Source organism: Chaetodon trifascialis, chromosome 13 (genome assembly GCF_039877785.1).
Source record: "Chaetodon trifascialis isolate fChaTrf1 chromosome 13, fChaTrf1.hap1, whole genome shotgun sequence".
NCBI classification, from domain to species: domain Eukaryota; kingdom Metazoa; phylum Chordata; class Actinopteri; order Chaetodontiformes; family Chaetodontidae; genus Chaetodon; species Chaetodon trifascialis.
The window spans coordinates 745,898-772,971 of record NC_092068.1 but is presented as its reverse complement, the minus strand read 5'-3'; the positions used below and the strand labels follow the sequence as shown (position 1 = coordinate 772,971).

Sequence of the window (27,074 nt, the reverse complement as noted above, 5' to 3'; positions counted from 1 at the left end):
CCGGAGAGAACCCACGCATGCACAGGAAGAACATGCAAACTTCTCACAGAAAGGCCCGTCCTGGGACCTTCTTGCTGTGAGGCATGCGCACTACCTACTGCATCACCGTGCAGCCATAAGAAACATAAGGGAAATAATAAAAAACAACAACAAAAAACAAGAAAAATATGCGTGAGGTGTGGTTAGAAACCTATAGAGGCTTATATGAAAACCGCGCCGAGACACAAGAAACACAATACAAAAATCACTAAAACATATTAAATGTTCAAGTTGAAACGATCATGTAATAAAGAAAAAAAAAATCATAATTCACAATTGACAATGATATAAAATAAAATAAAATAAAATAAAATAAAATAAAATAATAGAGTGGTCCTATTTTTCCAAATCAAAAGACTTCAACAGGAGAGTATTTTTAAGTTTTTTTTTGTATATGGACAATGACAAAGAAGAATCAATTAAATGTACATACAACATACAGTTGTTCCACATAATAACACCATGATACCATGAATAGAAAATTGACCATGGGATGTTTTATACAATGGAAGATGAAGATTTTTGGCTTGTCGAGTAATATTGGAATTGAGAATTGCTGACAAAATAACGTCTAAAACCAAGAGGTAAATCAACAGTCTTCTGTTTCACTTGAAAAACAAATGTACAGACTTGAAGAATATTGATTTCGAAGATAGTTAGCAGTTGCAGTTTAAAAAAGAGAGGTGCACTTGGAGCAATAGCCTTGGAAAAAGTTGCTATTCTAACAAAACGTTTTTGTAACAATAATGTTTTGTGCAAATAAGACATAAAAGTACTTGCCCACACACTATTACAGTATGTTAGATACGGATAAATTAAAGTATAATATAATGTAAGAAAACATGAACTGTGTACAAAATCTCTTATTTTTCTTAAAATCCCAAGCGATTTTGTGACCTTTTTGCAGACAAAGCCAACCTGCTCTCTCCAAGAAAGTTTATCATCAATTAGAATGCCCAAAAAACATGTTGTTGAAACTTTAACTATTTCTTCATTATGAATATGAAATTTGATTTGGTCACTGTCATATTTCCTATTCCCAGCAAATAGCATGAAATTGGACTTCTTGACATTTAGTGAAAGTTTATTTGTTTGAAACCATGTTGAGTAATTCATAAGATTGTGATTTAGGTCTCTGATGAGAGTTGTTAAATTTCTATTTGAGGCAAAAATGCTGGTATCATCTGCAAAGAGGAAAGGCATTGTGGTGTTAGATAATGCAGCAAGGTCATTAATATGAACAAGAAATAATAAAGGTCCTAAAATGGACCTTTGCGGTACACCATATTGTATTGCATTTCTTTTTGACTCATGACCATTATTAAGAACATACTGGTTTCTATTGTGAACATAATTACTGAGCCACTTGTGAACATTACCATGAAAACCATATCTAAACAATTTCAAAAGCAAAATAGAATGGTCTACAGTGTCAAACACTTAAGAAAGGTCTAAAAGTACACTTATAGCAAATTCATTATCATCTAATGCTGCATGTATTCTATCAGTAAGTTCTAAGAGTGCCATATAAGTTGAATGATTTTTACGAAACCCATATTGATGATTATAAAGAATATTGTATGTTTTCAAGTGTTCCAGGATTCTTTTGTACACTAGTTTTTCTAAAATCTTTGAAAAACAAGGCAATATAGAAATTGGTTGATAGTTTGTAAAAGATCCTGGATCACCTGTTAAAACAACGGAATGACTTTGGCGTGCTTTTTTTAAATCATGAGGTATGGTACCAGTTTCCATTGATAATGCAAAGATAAATGTTAAAGGCTCAATAATAGGAGAAATTCATTCATTCATGTTCAGCTATCTTGGAGCTATTTTGGAGGACTTTTCTAACCCAGCAGAAAACCAAGGGTTGTAGTATTTTTTTGGAAAACATTTTGTAAATTTTTCTTAGGGTAGGGTTAGCTATGCAGCTATGCTGAGATTACATTACTTTCCTTGTATACCTGTTCAAAAGAGACTTTTCCAGCATTTCTTTGAATATTGCTTTATTGAATGAGTAAAATTTTCTTTAATTGATTACAGAGCTATTTTTCATTACCTTTACTTTCTCTAATGAGACAGTCTGAAAGATTGGGAAATGATCTGATACATCTGTGAATAGAATTCCTGACTTTGTTTCATTGTTAAAACTGTTAAATAGTATGTTATCAATCAGTGTGGCAGATATGTTGGTTATTCTGGTTTGGTTGTTGATAGTTGGATAAAAATAGTTTTCTTGTAAATGATTTAAGAAATTTTCTGTGGGAGAATGGGCTTCACTTTTGAAAAGGTTAATGTTAAAGTCCCCAAGGATATGACACATTTTATTTTCTTTATCAGCTCTAAGATCTTCATTAGACTATTATTAAAACAAGAAATGTCTGTATCTGGTGGACGATAGACACTACCTACTACCACATTTTTGTTGATTTTATGGGACACAATTTCAATGAAAACTGATTCAGCCTCCACCTTGTCAGAATTTAACATAAGATCAGATTGATTAACAAACTCAAAAATTTTGATGGACAAAAATTGAAACACGTCCACCAGTAGACTGTCTGATGAAGTGAGTAGAATTATAAGAGGAAAGTTCACAAAGGCCTAGTTCTTTAGATTCTTTTGTAAGCCATGTTTCAGTAAAGGCAATTACAGAAAAGTCATGGTTTAAAGAAGATAAATAGTGTACCAACTGATTAGAATTTTTTGAAAGACTGTGAATATTTAAATGCAACACTGAAAATAAATTGCATCCAACTGGAAATGATTCCATAAGACTGTTGAAACAGATTTCATCATAATATTCACAGGAATGAGAAATGTTACTAGCTGAAAAAAAAATTATATCAGGGTCAAGATCGGAATTATGATTAACACTTTCATTTCTGTTTATATCAAAAGGATTGAATACCAGACTGTTATCAACTGTAAACCTATGATTTGTATTTTCACAGATCCATGATGTCCATGTACAAGATAATATTTTAGGAGCAGGTGTACATTTTAAATGAATTTCCTTGTTACAAAGAGAACAGTGAAAACCTGAACCCACAAACTTTTGACATTTTGGACATTTGTTTTCCTTATCCATGTAAGATTGCATGAAAACTGTCTTAATTAGGAACCATATAAAATAGTCTCATTAATTGTACTCACTCTAGGTTGAAGGAGAAACATTTTCTCGCTCCATGGGTGTTTTAGAGGAACGATGAGTGATCAGTTTATCATATCTCAGATAAGCAATGTCTCCCCTTTTTCTAGCTTCTTTCATTGCTGGTAGCAGATCCTTGCGCCTCTGTCTAACAGCTTCTGAGAAGTCTTCATTGATAAAAATGTTTGTACCCTTAAGGCATTTCACTTTCTCCAGTATGGCAAGCCTGTCCTTATGTTTGAGAAACTAAACCACTATTGCCCTTGTTTTTTTATTGGCCTCTCCTTGGCCAGGTGGTTTACCAGAGTGGTGTACTCGCTCTAATTCAATGTGCTTGTGGTCAAGTTTCAACTTTTCTGATAAGATTTTTCTGATCTTTTCCTCAGAGTCGGACCACTTCTCATGGCCAGACTCTTGAATTCCTGCAGAGATCAAGTTGTTACGGCGAGACTGATTCTCCAAGTAATCAACTTTGCCATCCATGTTGTTGAGGCTTGAACTAACTGATTTGATGTTGTTGTTCAGCTCTTTACACTGGATTGACAGGTTGTCGGTCAGAGATTTTAGGTCATCCACATCCTTTTGGGTATATTGTAGACTTGATTTGATGTCACAAAGTTCCTTTACAACACCATCTAACCTTTTGTTAAAAGAGTCCATAAGCATTTGAAGAAAACCTTTGAAGGTACTCCTTGTTGGAGTAATTCCTTGTAGAAGAACTTCTGTTGTTCTAGGAGGTCATGAACCTGTGCAGCAGTGACTAAGTCTTCATCACCTTTTCCAGCCGTTGGTGGCATGATGTTGCTCTTCTTTGCTCTTGGAGGAGGAGATCCTCTGGACTCAAGTGCAGGATTAGGCCACAGTATTTAGATTGTTCCAAAGAGTGAGAATCCAACAACTTTGGAATAAAAGTCCCCTACAGTAGGATAAAGAATATTAATATTACCCCAGATTTATTGTCTAGGGGAGATAACACAGAGGATTGTCTAGATTTTAGTTAGATTGTCTTGAGTCCAAGCACTGAGGAAAGCTTAGTGGCAGTCATCTTGGCCTCAATCCATTTTCGAGTTATTGTGTTTGCAAGTTTTGTAACTTAGCAGCCTCCACCCTCACCCTCCTAGCCATACATTGAGGAGCTTCATAAATGCTGGCCTGCCATGTGGAATGGACTGAAAAAACCTTGGAACAGGGACTCCAGGCAAATCATCAGTTTGCTAGCCGTCATGGACCTACACCTTTAATGAAACAATGGCCTCGACAAGGTTATGGCATCAGCTGCCCTTGGCTGCCAGCACTTCCTGGTGGCTAGCAAGGCAATTCCTTGCAATACATCCTCCCATTTTTGGCATGTTTGATTGTCTGGTTTGTGGTTTGACCCAGGAATGGGTGGAGTAGGATACTACAACCCTGTTATTTCATGTCACACAGTTGGGCCTTCCTGTCAATTATGCCAAGACTTGTTTCATACCCAGCCAGCACAGGGGGCTCTATTTTTGATTCCGCCACCAGCAAGGTGGAGGCGCAAAGTCAGGTCCACTTCGCTGATGGGGCGTGGTGGCAAAGCCTTGATATTTTCGTGCACTGCACTGCCGGCGCTACTCCCCCTTCTGGTCTCAGTACCACCCCGCGGCACAACTCAGAAGGAGGGAGGGGAAAAGGCGTGGAGTGGGTTTGACACAGTGGAGTCCAATCTTCACCAATCACACCAGCTCCTCACCTCACCTTTAAAAATGCCGCTGGTGAGGTGCATGGCAAGTTTCGAAGATGACTGACACCCAAACTTCTCCCAAGAGGAGACTGACCTTCTGGTCCAGGAGGTCCAGGCTCGCAGTGGCCGTATCTACAGCCTTGCAAAATTTATTTCAACACTGTCTATCTGTTTAGTGTGGAAAGTTATTGATCGTCAGATGTTTTTTGAACTGATGTAACTGCAAATACTAACTTAATGACAAATCTGAGGGGTGAGGCACTCTCTCCTCTCCCATGGGCTCTGCTGCTCTCCCAGTTGACACGGCACATGCAGTTCGGCCTCTCTCCGTCTTAAGTCCCTTAATGTGTCCTCCGAGTTCATAGTGACATCCACGTCGTACAGCCATGTTGTGTAAAACGCAACATGCCACAAAGAATGCACCGACACTCTGAGGGCTGTATGTTAATGAACCACCTGTCTGGTCCAGACATCTAAAACGCATTTTGAGAACCCCAAACGTGCGTTCGATGACTGACCGAGCACTGCTGAAAACACCATTAAAACCACGCTGCCATCTTGTTGAAGGTGCGATATATGGCGTCATCAATCACGTTTTCAGTGGATAGCCGTTATCACCTAGCAGCCACCCATCCAGAGGGGTGTCCCCCTGAAAGACTGTAGGGATGCTAGAATTCGCCAGGATGAACGAGTCATGTGCCGACCCGGGGAAATTGGCATACACGTTTGTCACCAGGCAATTTGAGTCACAGATCACCAGACATCCCTGTTTCACCTGTGTACATTCGGTCAGGTAGAGTGACCATTACATGTGCCGAATGCGCTTGCAATGTGGTCAGATGAGATACTGATCAAGATATATAAATTTAGGTCTGACTGTATGTGCTGACTGTTGCTAATTATTGATCGCAGTGAAATGCCAGACACTGTGGAAACCTGCCTGTGAGGTATTGGTCATGCGGGTGCACAGACCAGGTCTGGGGTGGCGAGCTTTCAGCGCACTTTTACACCGTCGGCGTGGACCGAAATGCACCGAAAATCCAAATCCGTCGGCTGATTATGCCAACACCTCCCCCTACTGCGCCACAACACCCATCCTGGTGTACCACTCTGCACCTCGGTTTACCAAAATACCAAGTGCGCTGCGCGCCCGCCTGCGCCACATGAAAATACCACTGCATGGGGTGCTCACCCTGCGCCTCGCCAGCGGTGGGGATGAAAATAGAGCCCAGGGAGTTCATTGGGTTGACCCTAATGCTGGCCACCCCAACTCCACTGTGAGTAGAGGCCATACTCAAGCTTCGCCTTCCTGCACTTGCTGCCCTTCCAAGTTTGGATCAATGGCCTCCATTTGGATCCAAAGTTGCAAAATTCCAAAAGTCAGGGCATTCAGCAGGATGCCTTCTGGCATTGCAGCCATGGAAGGACAGGCATTTCTGACTAGGGGCATGTCATTAGGCTCAATCTCCTCCTGATGCAAGGTGGTGGAGCATATGTTATGACCCAGCTTGCTAGGGGAAAGGTAGTAAGAAAAAGATAACAAGATGTAATTGGTTAAAATAGTTATTTATTTAAACCCAAGTGGTATTACATTGTGTTTGACAACAAAAAGAGCATATAAATATGTTAGGCTCTGTGCCATATATTTGGTGCTCCGAAAGCACTACGATATTTGGCAGGCATATTCTTGTATGACCTGACAACAAGTCTTCTGTTTACCATGTCAATTGTCAAGATTGCCTCGGTCACTATAGGTGGTACAGTGGCTCCTCATTTGGGCCTTTCCATGCTTTGCCAGTGTCAGGGCCATGTACTTGCCAGGGCCACAGAACATAGTGGTGGACTTTCTGTCCCACCAGAAGCCTCCCACAGGTGAATAGAAACTCCACCCAGAGGGGGTGGAAGAAATATGTAAAACCTTGTCGGCTCTGGTTCCGCTAGCACATGATGCTCTGGCACACCCATGTCCAGATCACCTCCTCTGTGCCTTCCTACCATTTCCACTGACAGCAGTGACACTACACAGAGTGCGCCATGGCAACCACGGACTTCTGTTGGTCACCCCAAATTGGCTTGGGAGGCACTGATTTCCAGGTATACACAGGCTCCTGGAAGGGGTTCATTAGTGCTGGCACTGGAAGCAGGACCTGCTCTCACAACTTGAAGGCCACATCTGGCACCCAAGCCCTGAATGCTGCCCAGTGAGGGCCTTGAGGTGTTACGTACAGGCGACTGCTAGCGTTCGCCACTCTGATAGTATGTTTGTCTCTTATGGGGGCCATAGGAAGGGGCATGCCCTGTCCAACCGGAGGTATTACAGGTGGATTGTTGAAGTAATTGAGGAGGCATACAGGTTAAGAGATCTGCCTGCACTTCTAAATGTCAGGGGCCATTCCACCAGGAGTGTCTCTACATCCTGGGCAGTACTAAGAGGGGTGCCTCTGAATGAGATTTGTGCTGTGGCCCCCTTGGTTACACCTTGCACTTTTGCCTGTTTTTAGAGGTTCAAATGCAGTCGTGACAGCTGTCTTTCAGGACCCCACTGACAGCTCCAGATAAAGTGGGATTTCTTGTGACTTTGTTGATAACTGTCATCCAGCGTTAAGCACTGCCTCTGGTGGTCAGTAGGAATGAAATGGAATAGGAGTTACATCTGTCACTGCAGTTTTATGAATTCTGGATGGTCTCTGTTACTCTTTGCATCTTTCTTTTCTTCCTTCCTTTGTCCTTTATTTCATTCTTCTGTAGTGTCTGCCATCTATTTATCCCTCATTTATTTGTTTCTTTGTCCACTTTTCTTTGTCATTTCTTTATTCTTTGAAAGACCAAAAATATTAGAGTAGCAGTATGAGGTTTTCATGTAGCAATGAACTGAATTGTAGTGGTCTTTACAAAGAGTGCCACTCATTGTTACTTGTATACAGTTTACCACAAATACATGTTTGCTCTTACTGCATGAATCAATGTTTGACCAGAAGGGGGTAGAATAACTCCAAAACAAGCTGAGAGACTTACAATCCTGACATGTTGTTTCATTTAGTTTTCAAGCAGATTACAACATTGCTTTTTGTTTCCATGAAGATTAACCCATTTAATTTTAATAACCACATTCCCTCCTCCAGCATCACCCTCAGGTTACAATCATGTTTTTAATTCCACTATTAGAAAACTCTAAGATTAGCAAAACTGCCCACATGGTTATCATGTGCAGCAGTTCCTCCAATCTAAAGTTTCTCATTTCCATACAGAGATCCAGACAGACAAGAAGAAGGCCAGGAAGAAAAAGTGGCACCAGCCATGGTTGGACCATGCTACAGGTATGGCAAACATTCTGTTTTATTTTGGATTACCACAAGACAAGGCACCGATAGGTGTAAAACATGCTTTATCCATGAACTAGTACTTCTGATCTACCTGCAGATAAACTGCGTCACTGTGTGTCTGATCTGATACTTTGTTAATAATTCCTTAGTGGGCTTTCTGGAAATATAGCCTATTGTTTTGGATTTAATTTTGGAGTAATACTTTCTGATACATTAGCCATTCTTTTCTGATTAATGTTTGTTTTGATGGTTGCAATCTTATCTCTACAATAGGCAGAAAGTTAATTGCATTTTGTAGTAGTTTAGGCGATCTTAGTAGTAGTTGTAGGGGCAAGGTTCATGAGCTTGTCAACATCTGAAAAAAAGAACTCTTGGATTGTAAAAATTTTTATTTATAAATCCAGAAGAATTAGATAGATTGGCATATCTGGCTGCTGTACTGTGTTCTTTTAAGATATCATAGTGGACCTGTAGTTGTATCTTTTTCCATGTCTGTTCAGCTTTGCAACAGTTTCTTTTGAGTTGGTTTGATGTTCTATTTTCTCCAAGGGGGTTTATGTTATGGAATTTGAATACTCGATATATATAAACTTTTTGCAAGATAAAGTTTTCTGCCAATTCAGATGTAAGATATCACCATTTCACAGTGTATCTAAAATTAGTTCATTCAGTTAAGTAGTGATCAGAGCCATGACTGATGAAATGTTAACAGTGTAATATCAAGGTCTGTGGTATGACCACAGCTATGAGTTGGGTCATGAATGTGTTGTATGAAGCCGAGATCTTCCAATGGAAAATGTCAGTAACCCTCTTATCTGTTTTATTGTCAGTGTGTAAATTAAAGTCACCAATGATTTGAGTATGACATCATTATACTTAAATGAACTGAAAACATCAAAAGAAATATGCCTTGGGCTCAGAGCGCCAGTGCATATGGTGGCTGTCCCTCCACCCCTCTTTATTGCCTACTGGAGTAGGACTAATAATATTTTTGTGGGGCAATTTCAAGGCGAGCAGCAGGTACATCCATCCATCCATGTTTAGCCAGATTATAGTTAAAAACAGTGAAAAATAGCTATTGGATGCAGGGATGTAGCAGTTTGTAGCAGTGCTTCATACAAAATAGAATTATAGATTAGAACAAATTAGAAACGAGAAGGAATATAGATATATATATAAAGGCAATATAAAAAATAGAGTATTAATACTAGGGATATATGTAAATAAGAAATATACAACACAATAAAATAAAATGTACAGCAATAAAACAAATATATATACATTTACTGAGCAATTGGATGTGCGAAATTGAAATGGAAAATATATATTAGAATTACTATATATACTGAATATTGAATGTGCAAAATTGAATTAGATGTGCAGAAACTGAAATTGGAAAATATACATCAGAACAGACAGTGACAGTGAAAGTCCAAGGGCCATTCAGAGGGAGAAGTTGTGTAGGTTGATGGCCACAGGCAGGAATGATTTCCTGTAGCGTTCAGTCCTTAGTTTTGGTGGTATGAGTATCTCACTGAACGTACTCCTGTGCCTGGCCAGCACATCATGAAGTGGGTGTGAGACATTGTCCATGATAGTGCTTAGCTTATTCAGCATCCTCCTCTCTGACACCACCGTCAGAGTCACACTCCATCCCCACAACATCACTGGCCTTGCAGATCAGTTTGTTGAGTCTGTTGGCGTCTGCCATCCTCAGCCTGCTGCCCCAGCATGCAACAGCATAGAGAATAGTACTTGCCACCACAGACTCATAAAAAATCCTGAGCATAGTCTGGCAGATGTTGAAGGACCTCAGTCACCTCAGGAAATAGAGACGACTCTGGCCCTTCCTGTAGAGAGCGTCAGTGTTCTTTGCCCAGTCCAGTTTATTGTCAATATGTACATATTGACAATAGGTACTTGTATTCCTCCACAATGTCCACACCGACCCCCTGGACCCCCCTGGTTCTGCTCATACCATGTGACAAAGTTGTCCACAGCAGCCCTGTACTCATCCTCATTGCCCTTGCTGATACATCCAACTATCGCAGAGTCATCAGAAAACTTCTGAAGGTGGCAGGTCTCTGTGCAATAGTTAAAGTCTGTGGTGTAGAGAGTGAAGAGGAAGGGAGAGAGAACAGTCCCCTGTGGGGCCCCAGTATTGCTGACCACTCTGTCTGACACTCAGTGTTGCAGGCGCACATACTGTGGTCTGCCAGTCAGGTAGTCCACAATCCAGGACACTAGGGGGTCGTCCACCTGCATTGCTGTCAGCTTGTCACCCAGTAGAGCTGGACGAATGGTGTTGAATGCACTGGAGAAGTCAAAAAACATGACCTTCACAGTGTTCACCAGCTTGTCCAGGTGGGGTTAGACACGGTTAAGCAGGTAGATGATGGCGTCCTCCACTCCAAGTTGGGGCTGATAGGCGAACTGGAGGGGGTCCAACAGTGGCGTGACCATGAGCCGGAGCTGCTCCAGGAGGAGTCTCTCCAGTGTCTTCATAATGTGGGAGGTCAGTGCCACAGGTCTGTAGTCCTTTGAGGCCCTGGGCCGTGATGTCTTTGGCACAGGAACGAGGCACAACGTCTTCCACAGCATGGAGACCCTCTGGAGACTTAGGCTCAAGCTAAAGACATGCTGATTAACTCCACACAGCGGGGGGGGGGGGGGGGGGGGGGGGGGGGGCTTTGAGCACCCTGGGGCTGACACCATGAGGGCCTGGAGCCTTGTTTGAGTGAAGTTTCATCAGCTCTCTTTTCACCTGGTCAGCAGTGAAGCACACTGTGGAAGTGACAGGTGGGGAAGGTGTGGTGTAGTCATCTGGTTGGTGAGGACTAGATGGGGGGGTGGGTGAGAAGGAGGAGAAGGAGAAGGAGGAGGAGAGGGAGGGGGGGAGAGGGGAGTGGGTGATGATGGTCGTCCAGGACGGACAGCAGAGGAGTCAAAGGGAGGATGAGCCAGGCCTGAAGTGTCAAATCTATTAAAAAACAGATTCAGTTCATTTTCCTTGTCAACGCGCCTTCAACTCCTCTGCTGCTTGTCCCAAAGCTAGTGATGGTCCTCATACCACTCCAGACCTCTCTCAAATTGTTCTGCTGGAGTTTCCACTCCAGCTTCCTCCTGTATTTCTCCTTAGCCTCCTTGATTTTCACCTTCAGTTCCTTCTGTATCATTCTCACCTCCTCCCTGTTACCAGTTCTGAAAGCCCTCTTCTTCTGATTGAGGATGTCTTTGATTTCCTTTGTTACCCGCGGTTTGTTGTTTGGATAACAATGGACAGTCCTGGCTGGGACAGTGGAGTCCACACAGAAAGTGATATAGTCCGTGATGCACTCTGTGAGCCTGTCAATGTCCTGCCCGAACAGGATTGGAGACGTTGTCATTGGGTACGTCCTGATGCAGCCATGTTTCTGAAAAACAAATCAGACTGCACTCCTGGTACTCCCTTTGACTCCTGGCGAGTGCTGTTATCTCGTCCGCCTTGTATGCTAGTGACCTCACGTTGCCCATGATGAGAGAGGGGAGACACGGCTTATATCTCCTCTTCTTGATAAGCCTCTGTTGTCTCGACCCAGCCCTTTTCCTCCGCTGTTTCTGTCCTCCCCTGCATCCTCTTTGTGTTTTTCTCCAGATTTCAGCGGGGATCTCTGTTGTTCTGGCCGACAAGCCGGCCGGCCTCAGCGCGATCAGCTGATCCCTGGCGTAAACAATGCGCTGCACATCGGTGCTGTGCCAATGAGATTATGAAAAAAACAAACCAGAACTCTCTCAGCCAGCATGTTTAGAGAGGGTACAGCTTCAAAATGACGGTCATAAAGTTGCAGATACCAATGATAAAGAATAGAGTAAAAGAATTGTAAAACTAAGAAAATGAAACAGGAGCAACTGCGACATGCATTCTGCACCTAGCCGGGTGAACGTCAGCTGCAGTGGGCCTAAATGACTTCTGCCCCATCGGACTCACCCTCATTGTCACCCCCAAGTGCTTTGAGAGGCTGGTCTTTGCCTTAAATGCTGCTGTCCCCCTGCACTGGACCCCATCAACATGCCTACCAACCAAACAGGTCGACGGAGGATGCCATCTTCATGGCACTGGACTCTACCCTGATGCACCTGAATAACAACAACACCTATGCAAGGATGCTGTTCATCGACTTCAGCCCAGCATTCAACACATCCAAGCTGGTCAACAAACTCAGTGACCTCGGCATCAGCACTTCCCTCTGCAACTGGACCCTGGACTTACAGACCAACACACCCCAGTCTGTCAGGTTAGACGACCACACCTCTGCCACCCTGAACCTGAACACCAGCATCCCACAGGGCTGTGTGCTGAGCCTTCTCCTCTCCTCTCTCTTCACCCAAGACTGTGTGCCTGTGCATGACTCCAACTCCATCATCAAGTTCGCAGATGACACTAGGGTGATAGGCCTGATTAACAACAACGACAAGTCAGCCTACACGGATGAGGTTCAGCTGCTGGTGATGTGGTGCGCTGACAACAACCTGACCCTCAATACCAAGAAGACCTAGGAGCTCATTGTGAACTACAGGAAAACTAAAGCCTGTCACGCCTCCATTCACATCGACGGGACTGAGTTTGAAGGCATCTCCAGCTTGAAGTTCCTGGGCTTCCACATCTCTGAGGACTTCTCCTGGACCCTCATCTCCTCCGCCCTGATAAAGAATGCTTAACAGTGCCTCTACTTTCTGAGGAGACTGAAGAAAGTTAACCTGGCTTGTCAAATCTGAGTTAACTTCTACGGCTGCACCATCAAGAGCATCCGGTACGGCAGCTGCACAGCCTCTGAGCAGAAGGCCCTGCAACGGGTGGTGAAAACCGCCCAATACATCACTGATGCCCAGCTAACTGCTATCGAGGACATCCAGCGCAAGCGGTGTCTAAGAAGGCCACGCAGCATCAGCAGAGACAGCTCCCACTCCAACCATGGACTGTTTGTTCCCCCTGCCATCTGGTAGGAGTTTTAGGAGCCTCCATTCCTGTACCAGCAGGCACAGGAACTACACTACTTCAGCTTCTTCCCCGGAGCTGGTACCCTGTTGAAATTTGTCCCCCATCTCTCTTAAAAGAGCCGGCTCTTTCGGCTCACAAGTGACTTCTCAGATTTTTTGTTGCTTAAATTATCACCAAAATAATGTAAAATTATGTGTAAAATTAACTGCTAATGTACGAAACATACTTTACATCAAATTTTACTGCATTTCCTGTGGTCACTCATTTTCCCACCTTTCCAGCATTTTTCTCTGTCGTGGCTCTCCGTGTTTGTGTGTGTTTGCATGTGCACTGTATCTGTAACCCCCGCCCCTTCCCATCCTGCTCAGTGCATACACACAGAAGCCACCACATGTCATGCACCAATTACATGCGGCTTGAACTGGAAAAAAAGTTTAGAAAAAAACAAAAATAAACGAAAGCGGCTCCTGCTCTGATCGCTCACTTCAAAGAGGCGGCTCTAAGAGCCGTTTCGTTCATGACCGACACATCACTACTTACTATCTGCTGCACAAGTCAATTGTTTACATACCGTGTTGCACATGTTTTGTAGTTTTACAGAAATTACTTGCACTAAATTACTTACACTACCTGCACACACCTCATACTTTTTATACCTCATGCCAATTGCACTACCTGTATATATTTATGCTCTGGATATTATGACTGTTAAAATGCTAAACCTCATTTTGTTGTATCTGTGTCACACTCTGACAGTGACAATAAAGTTGAATCTAATCTAATCTATTTGACTGGCACTTGGACCAATGGGACATCAATAGTGGTGGGACTGGTTGGAAGGAGTAGCCATCGAAGAGTTGTCTTGACTGTCCAAAAGAGGAGCTCACAGGTGGGCAACACATGAGGAGAAAGTAGCTTTGTCCCCAGACAGTTAGGATGTATTCCATCATGTCTAAATGACTGCTTACGTTCCCAGAAAAGATTCAAATTGACACTGAGGGCAGTGTAGACTGCCAGCTGAAGTACCCAACTCCACAGCCGCCTCACCAGTCTCTTTAGTGAGTGGAATATGTGCACAGTCACTTTTCAACTGTTCAGACTTCTCCTTACAGTTGCCATTCATGCCTATATGTACAATGACTTTGGTAATGTCCGGTTCTTTAGCAAGGATCTCAATATATTTGTCTTCTATATCTTGGATAGTGGCCGAGGTGTCACTAGCAAAAAACTGTATTGCACAGTTGATTTTAGCTTTGACCTAATGGAAAATGGTGAATGGACTGTATTCATATAGTGCTTCTCTAGTCTGACGACCACTCAAAGCACTTTAACAACATAAGCTTGCATTCACCCATTCATACACACATTCATACAATGGTGGCCAGGCCATCTGCTCATCACGAGCATTAACACACTCACACACCAATGGCACAGCATCGGAAGTGTTGTGTATTGACACCTGGAGTTTATCCCTTTAACATATAATCACACCCCCCTTGTGTTGTGTTGACGTCATTGTCATCAGTCCTTAGTTGAAGCTAAATAGTAAAGTACACCTGCCACGTGCAACTCTTCTTTGTCTCGTTGTGGTGTCCGAGTTTTTCCAAGTATTTTGTCGCGTGTGAGTAGCACGACGTCACTGCTAGACAACAGCGTCTGCTGCCTGCAGTGTGGATGACGTGGCACTGACGGGCCAGCGTTGCTGTGGGGGGGAGAAGGAGGACTCTCCACGGTGGAAAGGAGACTGCAAAAAAAGGAGGAAAAGTTGCAACAGGACCACGAAGAAATAAAAATAAACTTAAATAAGCACTTAAGAGAAGAAGAATTGTTAAAATCAGAAGGAAATAGTAAGTATTGCTTTAAAATTACTGGACTAGTTGGAAATATTGACCCATTTGAAGAAAACACAGAACAATCGAGTTCATACACTGAGAGATTTGAGTATTTTGTGCTCGCTAACAAGATTGAAGAGGATGTCGTAGTATCAACTACAACATCCCATAAGTGTTATGGGAGGAAAAATATACAACCTACTGCACAGTCTATTGCAACCTGGCAAGCCAGGAAACAAGTCCTATGATGAAATTGTGTCAATATTAAGAAATCACTACTCTCCCAAGCCATTGATTATTGCAGAGAGGTTCAGATTTCATAAGAGGAACCAGGAGGAAGGTGAATCTGAAGGTGAATCACAGTTTGTAGCTGTGCTGAAACAGTTATCTGAACATTGTGAATTTGGACTCTCACTCAATGTATCTGTAACACCAAAATCTCCTTGGGGGATGGAGTAAGAATAATAATGCCAAGGAAAGTCTTAGTCGCAGAAGACCAAACTGGTGGTTCATTTCAAATCTTCAAAACTACATTTAGAAGCTTTAATATAGAGAAGAAACTTTCTAGACAGAATTTTTCAGTTAATGTATGATAACCAAAACAATGACAAACTTCTATTCTCCACTACTGAGAAACTGCTAAACCCCAAAAATAAATTCCTCTGGAACTCCTCTTGCAGGTCAAGTGTTATTCTTTCAAGGAAAAGTTTCTGATACTCCAAAAAAATCGAACAATATTGCATTTGAATGGATGTGGCCTTACTCTGCCCCTGCACTGTCATACCACCATGGGCACAATGTAGAAATTTTTACCTAATACCTCTAATGATATACAAGAGGCAATACAGCAACTAAGCTCCTCCACCTGTGCCATTGACCCAGTTCCCACAACATTTTTGAAACGTGTATTCCACTTTCTTTCACATGATGTATTGACTATTGTAAACAGATCTTTTTAATCAGGTGTCATCCCCTCCTCCTCCAAGAATGCTATTATTACACCAATACTAAGAAACAACAACTTAAACCTATCCAAGTGACAGAACAATCAGCAACATTTCTTTTCTTAGTAAAATGCTGAAAAAGAAAAGTCTATAAACAGCTGGGTAGTTGCTCATTACTCCACAATATGTACAATGTATATCAATCCAGTTTCAGAGCCAACCGAACAGAAACAGCTCTCATAAAAAGTATTTAATCATGTAAAGATCAACAGTGCTTCAAGCAAACCCTCAATTTTAGCATTACTCTGGCTCTGTCATTAAGTGACCCTCTTACCCCCTAACAGGCAGGACATTCTGTGTCTCATGACAAGTTTAAATCTGGCTCTTTCAACATTCCTTGTACTGTTTGTACTGTTCAATTTATATATGCTGCCACTTGATTCCATCATACAGAAGCACAATATCTCTTACCATTCATATGCAGTTGATACACAATTGTGTATTTCCCTTTCACTTGATAACCTCAGCTAAATGACCTTGTCAACTGCATCAGTGACATTAGACACTGGATGACCCAAAACTTTCTGCAGTTAAACAACTGACAAGACTGAGATTTACTCCAATCTGCTGTCTCTGAAACCCAGTGAGCAGGTTAGAAATCTAAGATTTATAACTGAACCTGATAAGTCACATTACAAGTGTAGCTGGGACAACATTTTATGACCTAAAAAGTACTCTAAATTCTAAATCTATCTCAGTCTCAGTCAGTTGCTGAAAAACTGGTTCATACATTCATCTCCTCAAGGCTAGATTACTGTAATGCCCTTTTTGTAGAGCTTCCCAAAAAGATGAGGGACAGCTCCACCTCTTTCAAAATGCTGCAACCAGAATATTGAGACAAGATAAACTGAACATATTACTATGCTTAAATCACTCCGCTAGCGTCAGATGAAATGCAGAATTATAAGTGTTCACTGCTTGCAAATCCTCCAGAACTGTCAGATCATTAGACACTGATCAGACAGTGCTCTCAATTACTATGGACCCAATCTCTCAAACAAACTGCCTGTCAATATAAGATGTACCACAACTGTGCTGTCTTTTAAAAGCAAATTTAAAACCTACCTGTTCTCTCAGGCCTACAGCTGGCCAGTGCCTACCCTGTCTGTCTCTTCATCTCCCTTTCTTTCTCACTCTCACGCTTTCTCTTTCTTTGGGTAAGTATGTGATGTAATTTTTCCTTCCTTTAGGCTTTCCTTTATAAGTATTTAAATATGTATTCATGTGGTGTTTGATTTTGTTCATATGTGTTGTGTCTTAAGCATATTGAGCTTGCATTGTATGAAATGTGCTATATAGATAAATTGGAAATTTCAATCTCCATATAGGGAGATAAAAGAAAGAAAATGTAATTTGCCTCTTCTACTGACAGTGCTCCACTCAGGGGAGTACTACTTATTTGAATCAGACAGTGAGGATGAAGAGGAGCTACACTCTGAAGAACAGAAGCCTCAGAAACAGACTGCCTGTCAGGTCAGACACACAACTGATACACACACACACACACACACACACACACACACACACACACACACACACACACACACACACACACAAACACACGATAAAATATATAAAATAAAAATAAATAAACAAAGATTTACTCCTGAAGAGGTCAGCCATACAAACTAAAAACATATTGACAAACTAAAGGTAAAAAGGAAATACAAAAATAAAATATCTGAAACAAGAATGAACATCATTGGAATAATGAGACAGCAGTAGGGGCAGGTGCAGTGTGTGTGTAGTAACACTTAACATTTTTATTAGGGCTGTCAGTTTAACACGTTAATTAGATTCATTAATTACGCTGCAAATTAACGCGCTATAAAAATTTACGCAATTAATCATGAGTGGCAAGTCAATGCGCAAACATTTTAAATTTGGCCCTTTGGGTGACCCGTAGGCTGCAGTGGCAGGTCACATCCTACCTGCGCCACTAGTCAAAAGCAGGGTGACAACAGACATGGATGCGACACCGGAGAGCGAGGCAAGCCTACTTGGACCTTCGAACGGCAAGTTTATTTATAAAAAGAACAAAGACGGGACTATTAACAAGAACGCAGTGATTTGTACCTTGTGTAAAAAAGAATTTTCCTATCACCGTAGCAGCTCCAGCCTGAATTATCATTTAAACGCTAAACATGTAGTTGCTGCTAGTGCCGCTAGTGCTACCGTGAGCTCACTCCGCCAACCCACACTTGCTAAGTTAGGAAAACGAATGAGCAAAGCCACGACAGAAAAACTGACAAACTCAATCGCAGAGTGGGTTGCTGCTGATTGCAGGCCGATTTCAGTCGTGGAAGACGAGGGCCTAAAAGAGGCGTTTCAGATAGCGTCATCTGACTCTAATTTCCAGCTACCGTCGAGAACTACAGTGATGAAAAGAATTCACCAGCTGTAATGTGAATGTCAGTGAATTGTAATGTCCTAGAATTCAAATTCTTTATTTGGGGACCTTTAGCAGATATGAGATTAAAATGCGATTAATTAGATTAATTAATTACAAATCCTGTAATTAATTAGATTCATTTTTTTAAACGCCTGACAGCACTAATTTTAATATAATGACAGCAACTATAAGCAATGTACAATATCAGTCATTTGTTTATAATCTGATATGGTGGACATTTGACTCCTGAGACTGGACTGTCTCTGGTCATGCTGTAGTCTCTCTGTCCATAAACTGCACAACATAGCTGGTGGGTAAACTGTAACTCGGCATGCATGATGATATATATATCAATATATGCAAGATTCCCATAAAAAAAAAAAAAAATAGTGCTGTCAGGCAATTAAAAAATGAATCTAATTAATTACAGGATTTGTAATTAATTAATCTAATTAATCGCATTTTAATCTCATATCTGCTAAAGGTCCCCAAATAAAGAACTTGAATTCTAGGACATTACAATTCACTGACATTCACATTACAGCTGGTGAATTCTTTTCATCACTGTAGTTCTCGACGGTAGCTGGAAATTAGAGTCAGATGACGCTATCTGAAACGCCTCTTTTAGACTGAAATCGGCCTGCAATCAGCAGCAACCCACTCTGCGATTGAGTTTGTCAGTTTTTCTGTCGTGGCTTTGCTCATTCGTTTTCCTAACTTAGCAAGTGTGGGTTGGCGGAGTGAGCTCACGGTAGCACTAGCGGCACTAGCAGCAACTACATGTTTAGCGTTTAAATGATAATTCAGGCTGGAGCTGCTACGGTGATAGGAAAACTCTTTTTTACACAAGGTACAAATCACTGCGTTCTTGTTAATAGTCCCGTCTTTGTTCTTTTTATAAATAAACTTGCCGTTCAAAGGTCCAAGTAGGCTTGCCTCGCTCTCCGGTGTCGCATCCATGTCTGTTGTCACCCTGCTTTTGACTAGTGGCGCAGGTAGGATGTGACCTGCCACTGCAGCCTACGGGTCACTCAAAGGGCCAAATTTAAAATGTTTGCGCATTGACTTGCCACTCATGATTAATTGCGTTAATTTTTATAGCGCGTTAATTTGCAGCATAATTAATGAATCTAATTAACGCGTTAAACTGACAGCCCTAATTAAAATGTGTTACTACTGTTAATGCCCAATGTTTAATCTCTAATTTACATATGTTTATTTTATTGTTGATTCTTGTTTTCTTCCTTTTAGTTGGCATACCAAGCGTGGGTGACAAGTGTGAAAACGGCTTTGAGAGAACGTCAGGGACGCCAGCGACACGTGAGGAGGATCGAGAGAAAGGAGAGAGATGGAATAGTGAATTCACACCAGGAGCCTTCCTCTGTGATAGGTTAAATATTCTTGTGTCCTTTTTTACTATCAGGGATGCCAGAGAAATGCTAAGACATTGTCTGCCCTTTGAAAATGACTGATTGGCCTAAGTCTACATTTATGCGTGATGTGTGGCAATGATTTGTAAAATATACGATGATGAAGGAAGAAAAGTAGTCTCAGTTCTCTCACAGGCTGCATCAGTAAATGATTCAAAACTTATTTTGCAGTTGAAGCATGAATTAATGACCACAGTCAACATGATCCAAGATGAGTCGTACACAGACAGACATACTAATGTGTATTTTGTTTGTGCGTGTGTGTTTGAGGGGGGTTAGGTTGTGGGGACAATGGTATGTTTGAGGACTTTGTCACCCAGGAGGAGGTAGAGGAGCCAGAGGAACAGGAGTCTGGTAGGTTTACATTCAAGGTCTTGCTTCCTCAGCCTCTCATTATGCTGCTGTGTCCACTACACTACAATGTGTTGTGAATGATTCCCTTTCTCTTAAGAGTAACTTACAAATACTTTCAGTACATTGGTTGTGTGGTCTGGAAATGAGGTTTTAACAACACTAAAAAGCTATACACAGTCTTATTCAGTTCATAACGCCAGTCCATTAAGTCTTCAGACTGAGCTGATTGGCTCAGATTCTCAACTTAATTGGACTGGGATAGCAATGTTTATCAAATGGTACACAGATAACAGTACACACCGCAGGCCTAAATTACTGCTGTCATTATAATACACGATTTACAACACACAACTAGTAGAAATGTGAGAATAAGGTGCAAACTGCTCTCCTTGTAATTCCTGTACCTAAATTCACAAATAGCCTCAGAAGTCACTGTATCCACAATCTTTCCAATTGATAGAAAATAATGTAACCAGAGATGAAGATTTCTCAGAAACCTGCTAAATTCCACTTTATCACCTGTTATTCTGTCCTCCCCCATTTCTCTGTTTGCTGCAGGTCATGGTGAGATGGTTCAGAGGATCTTGGATATCCTGCACTTCTTATGGGCCATAGTTCTGGCCATGGTGGATGGACTGACTCAGTGGCTCAACCTGCTGACCAAACAGTACAGAGAGACATCTACTGTTCTGTGCAATGAACGGTACTTCATCATACACAGGATACAACAGGTAAACACAACACAGACATTTTTGTTAAACAAATTCGGCCTCTGGAATTGAACACTGAGCACAAACAATATCTACATTTTGTCTGTCTTCCTTTGATTGGCAGCATCATACAACTGCAGACTTCACAGATGACCGGGTGTCTCAGGGCAGTGAGAGTCCCACACTGGAGACCTCACTGGATGAGACTGATGCAGAAAACTCAACCAGATACAGGTTAGAATGGTAAAGAGCATTTGTCAATTGTGTTTTCTATTTACCAACCACAGATAAGTGGCACCACTCCTATAACCATGGATGCTATTGTGCTGATGTGTTGACATTTACCGAGTATGTCCATAAAGAACAAATCTTCTTTGTTTTTGACACTTTATTTCCTTTTCATGTAGCAATATCCTCAGGACAAATGTACATATTTAGTATCTCTACTGGTAAGGCTCTAGGAATAGCTGATAATGTGATGTTTGTATTACCCACCTGTTGCATAGGGTGGCAGCTAGAGGGCTTTAGATTTATGGTTTTGCTCTGAATAACACATACCTGTACCATAATCTGTGTTTCATCTGTTTCTTCCTTTTTATGCATTTGTATGTGTATATTTGTTTGAATCACTCTTAGCTGCCTGGAGGTATATAGTGGGGGCATAACAGGCCAGTCTACCCCCAGGCCAAGGCTCAACAGTACTGGGAAACTCTTGAGTCCAGAACCCCAACCCAGCAGCATGGAGCTGGTATCAGTCTCATCCAAACAACAGCAAAGACACTCCAGAACAGCTAGCGAGCTACTGGGAGACAGGTAGATAATGAAGGCACGAAGTCATGAATGTATAAAAGAAAACTATTGTCTGTTACAACTTGTGTTTTGTTTCATAGTTCTGGTCATTGAAAAACTATCAATGAATACAATGATAAATGAATAAAAATTCATGTGCCTTCTGTTCTGTCTCTGCAGGCAGTTCTTCATTGAGGAACTGGAACAGAGCAGAGAGTTCTATAACAACCAAAACCGTCTGCTGAAGCTGCTCTTTGCCATGTACAACCTACTGGCAGCTAACTCAGAGCTAGTCTGCTATTTCATAATAGTGTTAAACAACGTGGTCAGTGCCTCTGTGATATCACTGGTCCTGCCCATATTGGTGTTCCTATGGGCTATGATGGCTGTTCCAAGACCAACCAAGAGGTTTTGGATGACTGCTATAGTCTACACAGAGGTAGGAACACAGAGACACTCATCAGAATCTTAAGAAGCTTCTTTGCCATAAACAACCACAGGCACACACATAAGGTACACCAATCAATATTCTTTATGTTAACAATTATGTGGTTACAAACAGCAGTGTTAGCAGCAGTTGCTTATCAAGAAGTACAGGTCCAAATCTTTCTGTCAAAAAAAAAAAAAAAATCTGAGAAAATGTCAAAACAAAATGTAACAGATTTAAACTTTTTTATCAGTTTGAATTAGTTTGTAGTTGAACTAATGCAATTTTCTATCACCATGTGAAAAGAGGGCATAGTGATTCACCCTTCAAGAATTAAATTTCACTGACAGTTTTCCTCGACTCCACAGGGCTTTTTAGCCTCTCTCGGCTCTTTGTTTCGGTTGTAATAATTATTATAATTCTTCAATCAAATAGTAATGTAAATGTATTGTTAAATGTAAAATGAATAAAGGTTATGAGTTGACAAATGACAAATGCACTTGGAGTTAACACTCTTTGCTTGAGTTTTGGTGCAACAAACAAGCAGTTTTCAGTTCTGTTGTGAGCAAGCTAATAGGTAAGAAACTGAAACTTCATTCAGAAGGAGAATTTGTGAAGAAGTGCTTTGTTGCAGCTGCAGAGCTGCTAGCACAGACAAAGTGAAGTTGTTCCAAAGTGTCAGTTTGACAAGAAGAGAAACTTGCTGTTAAACACCTCCTGGTGTCCCAGTAGGCTTTTCGGGGTGGACACAGTGGAGCTCCTCGATGAGGGAGGGGCCCAGCACTCCTATGGACCATACCCCTCCCAATCCACCAGGTACTGCAGGTACTGGGTGCACACGAGTGCTGCACTGGCATCCCTCCATATTTTTCGGATGTATTGTACATGATCCAGAGCTGCATGCATAGGATCTCTGATTCCTGTGCTGGGAATGGAGGAGGTTGGTAACTGAGAGAGACTTCAAAGGAGGAGAAACTACTGGAGGATGAAACAAGGTAGTTTTGGAAGTACTCAATCCATGGGAGAAGAGAGCTCCAACAGGCAGGGTTTTCTGTGATGAGACAGCACAGGATGTATTCCAGGTCCTGATTAGCTCTCTCAGTTTGACCGTTTGAAAACCAGATGTAAGACTGACCGTAGCCCCCATGGCTTGAGCAAAAGTCTTCCATACGTGCTACAGTATGTGAACTGGGGCCCATGGTCGGAACAATGTCACGTGGAATGCCTTGTAACCTGACAACATGTTGTGTTAGAACTCCTTCTGTAGTGCAATGAAATGTGCAACCTTGAAAACATGTATGTCTATGTAACTCTGGTTAGTTTGGCAGTGTTACCTTTAGAGGATGGCAAACAAGTTACAAAGTCCAGAGCTATATGGGATCACGGCCTCCCAGGGACAGGCAGGGGGTGGAGGATTCCAGCCAAGGCTTGGTGAGAGGCCTTGCTCCAAGCACAAATGGCACAGGCAGTGACATATTCACGTGCCTCTGTCTCCAGAGTGGGCCACCAAAAGTGTCGGTGAAGGAGAGAGATGGTTCGGTTGGCTCCAGAGTGGCAAGCAAGACGGGTAGCATGAATCCATTGCAGCACTTGGGAATGGACTGATCGGGACACAAAGAGTTTGTTAGATGGACTGTTACCTGGGTCAGGATTTTGTTCCTGGTGTTACACTTAACACATGCTAAGTTTTCAGGACTCAAATATGCAGACCAGAGACAGAGATAAATTAACAATAATAATTTATTTTCACACACAAGAGGAACAAAAGGCACACTCATAAGGAGTGGAAACAGACAAAAGGGCAGCGAAGAACAGGCAGGCAAACACAAGCGCAGACAGGGCTGGCAGGCACTGAAAAAGAGAAGCAGACATTGGCGGCACACTGATAAAGTCCACCTTTAATCAGAAATACAATCACGAGAGTACTCCTCACACTGGACAACATGGAAGAACACCAGAGAGATTAGTCTATTCCTATAGCAGCATAACTAGGGGCTGGTCCAGGACCAGCCTGAGCCAGCCCTAACTATAAGCTTTATCAAAAAGGAAAGCTTTAAGCCTACTCTTAAATGTAGAGACAGTGTCTGCCTCCTGGACAAAGACTGGAAGATGGTTCCACAGGAGAGGAGCTTGATAGCTAAATGCTCTGACTCCTGCTCTGCTTTAAACCCACATTTTGAGACAGAACAGCCCTCACAGTGATGCCTGAAGCATCCACCTCCACAATGAATTGCTTATCTGTGTCGGGCTGTACCAGCACTGGAGCCGTGGTGAACAGCTCCTTCCATTTATTGAAGGTCTTGTCCACCTCAGCTGACCAGCTTCACTGAAGAAGAAGTTAGCTTAGTCAGAGGTGCAGCAATCTCACTGTAATCCTGGACGACACATGTTAGTGAACCCCAAAAACTGCTACAACTTCCCATGGGTCTCTGGGACCGGCCACTGCTCCACTGCCCTCACCTTTTTTCGGGTCAGTCTTAGGGTTGCATCCCTGAATAACAAAACCCAGAAAAGATACAGACTTGGTATGACACTCATATTTTTCGGTTTTCACAAACAGCTTGTTTCTTCAGGAGTCTGATGAGCAGCTGTCGAACATGACATTCTGTACGTCTGCGTTAATGTAAGATTGACATCATTTGATTCAATGCGTTACATTAATGCATGTCTTTAATGATTACTGTCTTGCACATTTCAAATATTTTTATCCTGCATACTGTTAACTATTGCATTCCTGCACAAATCTGTGCCACTCTTTCATTTAAATAATGATCACATTGTAGATTTTTTTTTTATTGTTTTTATGTGTTTTTCATATTTCATTGTCATTGCAGTGCTTGCTTTTTATTTTTGTCCTTTTTTTTGTACTTGTACTTGCTATGTTTGTTGCTATGCACCAAAGCACCGAGGCAAATTTCTCATATGTGAAAACTTACTTGTCAATAAACCTAATTCTGAAATCTTTCACCTCAGTATTCCAATTACTGCATTACACTAATAAGCCCAAGACGGCTGCCATACACAGGTCACAATAAGCTAACATATGATGGATGGAGGACAGCATGTGTACTGTTTCCTTTTCTGTGCTCTTTTCTGATGTAACTAGTGACACTGCTCTGTCGCTCACCTCCTTTCCAGGTGATGGTGATAGTGAAATACCTTTTCCAGTTTGGATTTTTTCCCTGGAACAGTGTATATGAGATGACTCTGAATGAAGACAAACCTTTCTTCCTACCTCGAATCCTGGGCCTGGAGAAGACTGACAACTACATCAGATATGATCTTCTTCAGCTGCTGGCTCTGTTCTTCCACAGATCCCTGCTCATGGTCAGTTAGTATTACAGTAATTGTCACACTTGACAACCAGTAAGTCACGTTAATGTTAAACTTGTACTACGAGGTGAAGACAACAAGGGCATAACTGGCTGTACTCCACTTTTCAGATTACACTCCTGCAAATGTTATGGTTATGCTTTGTGCCAAAAAGTTTCCTCTAGACAGTGACTTTCTAGACAGCCAGTGAAACAGGACCATTCATTTCATAAGCCCCACAGGCTTTGAGTTCCAGTATAGTGTTTATGTTTTATCAGCTGTCAATTTCATGAGTTGGTCAAGGTGCATTTTCATTGCACTAATTTGTAAGTGACAGCCACCAATGCTGTGCTGGTCCATGCTGCTGCTGTAGGTGTTTGAACCTGATGTGTGTCTCATCTGAATGGTCAAAATACTCTTGTGAGCTTTAACAGTGTTATAGAACCTGTAACATACAACTAACAGACAAATCTCTCCCCCTGTTATCCAGAGCACCTCTGTATAGGACATACAGACTGTGCTTATCATAACCTCACTGTTGAGAGGCTACAACAACAAATATTGCTATATGATGAATTAAAACTCAGGTAAAGTTAAATAAAGTCACAAAATACAACAGATGAATATCAATTGCTTGAAAGACATAGAAAAAACATATTGGTATAACATACAAGAATGTATGTATGTTTAACATCCCTGTAGGATGATGAGTGAATATTATACAGGCTTAAAGTGATAAACTAAGTGATATCAGTAACTGATAGCAGTAGCTGAGATGCTGGTGAAGGGACAACCCCTGCAGCTCATTATTTAATTAGTGTCTTATATGCTGTAAGCACATACTGCTTTACCACACTACTGTGGAACTAGAGACCTGAGGCAAAAGCATACTGTTTATGTATTTCAGCATCATCTGACCAACTGGTGAGGTGGAGCAGCACTGTTCTTGTATTGCATGGTAATGCTAGTTAGGCCTAGTGTTTTGGTACAGTATGATTGGGAAAATTGTTCTCAGACTATTTCTAATGTACCTTGATTAGATGCTTACTATAGCAAAAATACATGGACATGCCACACAAAGGTGATATATGTTGTTATAGTTTTAAACAATATATTTAATCTTTACTTGAGAAACAGACTTATCGCCCACAAATCTCAAATTCATCAAAGAGCAGGACAGAACAGAAAGCCAAACTCTCCCCATGCTGTTTTTTTTTTTGTTTGTTTTTTTGTTTTTTTTTTGCCATTTTAGCCAACATAACTTCAGCCTCGTTCAGTTTGATTTTTTTGTGTGTGTGTGTGTGTGTCCACTGTGTATGTGTGCATGTACAGCGTTATGGCCTGTGGGACCATGAGGGCCCGCTACAGAAACAGAGCCCCTCATCAGAATGTTATAAAAATGAAGGAAAAACTGGAAAAGAAAATGAAGATGGAAGGCAAAAGGGAGGAGGAGGAGAAGAGGGGGAGGGAGACAGCTCAATATCCATCCTGGAAAATGTGGAATTTACCGAACTGGACCATCTTACAAAGGTTTCCACAAATACTTCTACTACTATCAACTACTATCAATGTGTCACTTATAAAGAATGTGGTCTTGGCCACTGACAAGACAAGCTGACAAACAG

General features: G+C 41.7%; 2 protein-coding genes across 3 annotated transcripts in view; one reads left to right on the top strand and one right to left on the bottom strand.

Annotated features, from left to right (window-relative positions):
- Window positions 1–27,074, top strand: part of piezo1 (piezo type mechanosensitive ion channel component 1 (Er blood group)) — a 308,724-nt gene that overhangs the window by 216,332 nt on the left and 65,318 nt on the right. Inside the window, exons 30-39 of the mRNA XM_070977141.1 lie at window positions 8,147–8,215; window positions 17,408–17,508; window positions 19,679–19,817; window positions 20,137–20,211; window positions 20,770–20,942; window positions 21,046–21,155; window positions 21,558–21,734; window positions 21,891–22,149; window positions 25,276–25,464; window positions 26,782–26,979. Coding sequence (XP_070833242.1) covers window positions 8,147–8,215; window positions 17,408–17,508; window positions 19,679–19,817; window positions 20,137–20,211; window positions 20,770–20,942; window positions 21,046–21,155; window positions 21,558–21,734; window positions 21,891–22,149; window positions 25,276–25,464; window positions 26,782–26,979 — 1,490 coding nt within the window. The remainder of the gene's footprint in view (window positions 1–8,146; window positions 8,216–17,407; window positions 17,509–19,678; window positions 19,818–20,136; window positions 20,212–20,769; window positions 20,943–21,045; window positions 21,156–21,557; window positions 21,735–21,890; window positions 22,150–25,275; window positions 25,465–26,781; window positions 26,980–27,074) is intronic.
- The window catches only part of zswim8 (zinc finger, SWIM-type containing 8), a 425,535-nt gene continuing 410,705 nt past the window's right edge, over window positions 12,245–27,074 (bottom strand). For both annotated transcript variants that reach the window (XM_070977145.1, XM_070977142.1), the window contains exon 27: window positions 12,245–12,254. The gene's annotated coding sequence lies outside the window, so the exon portion shown is untranslated. The remainder of the gene's footprint in view (window positions 12,255–27,074) is intronic.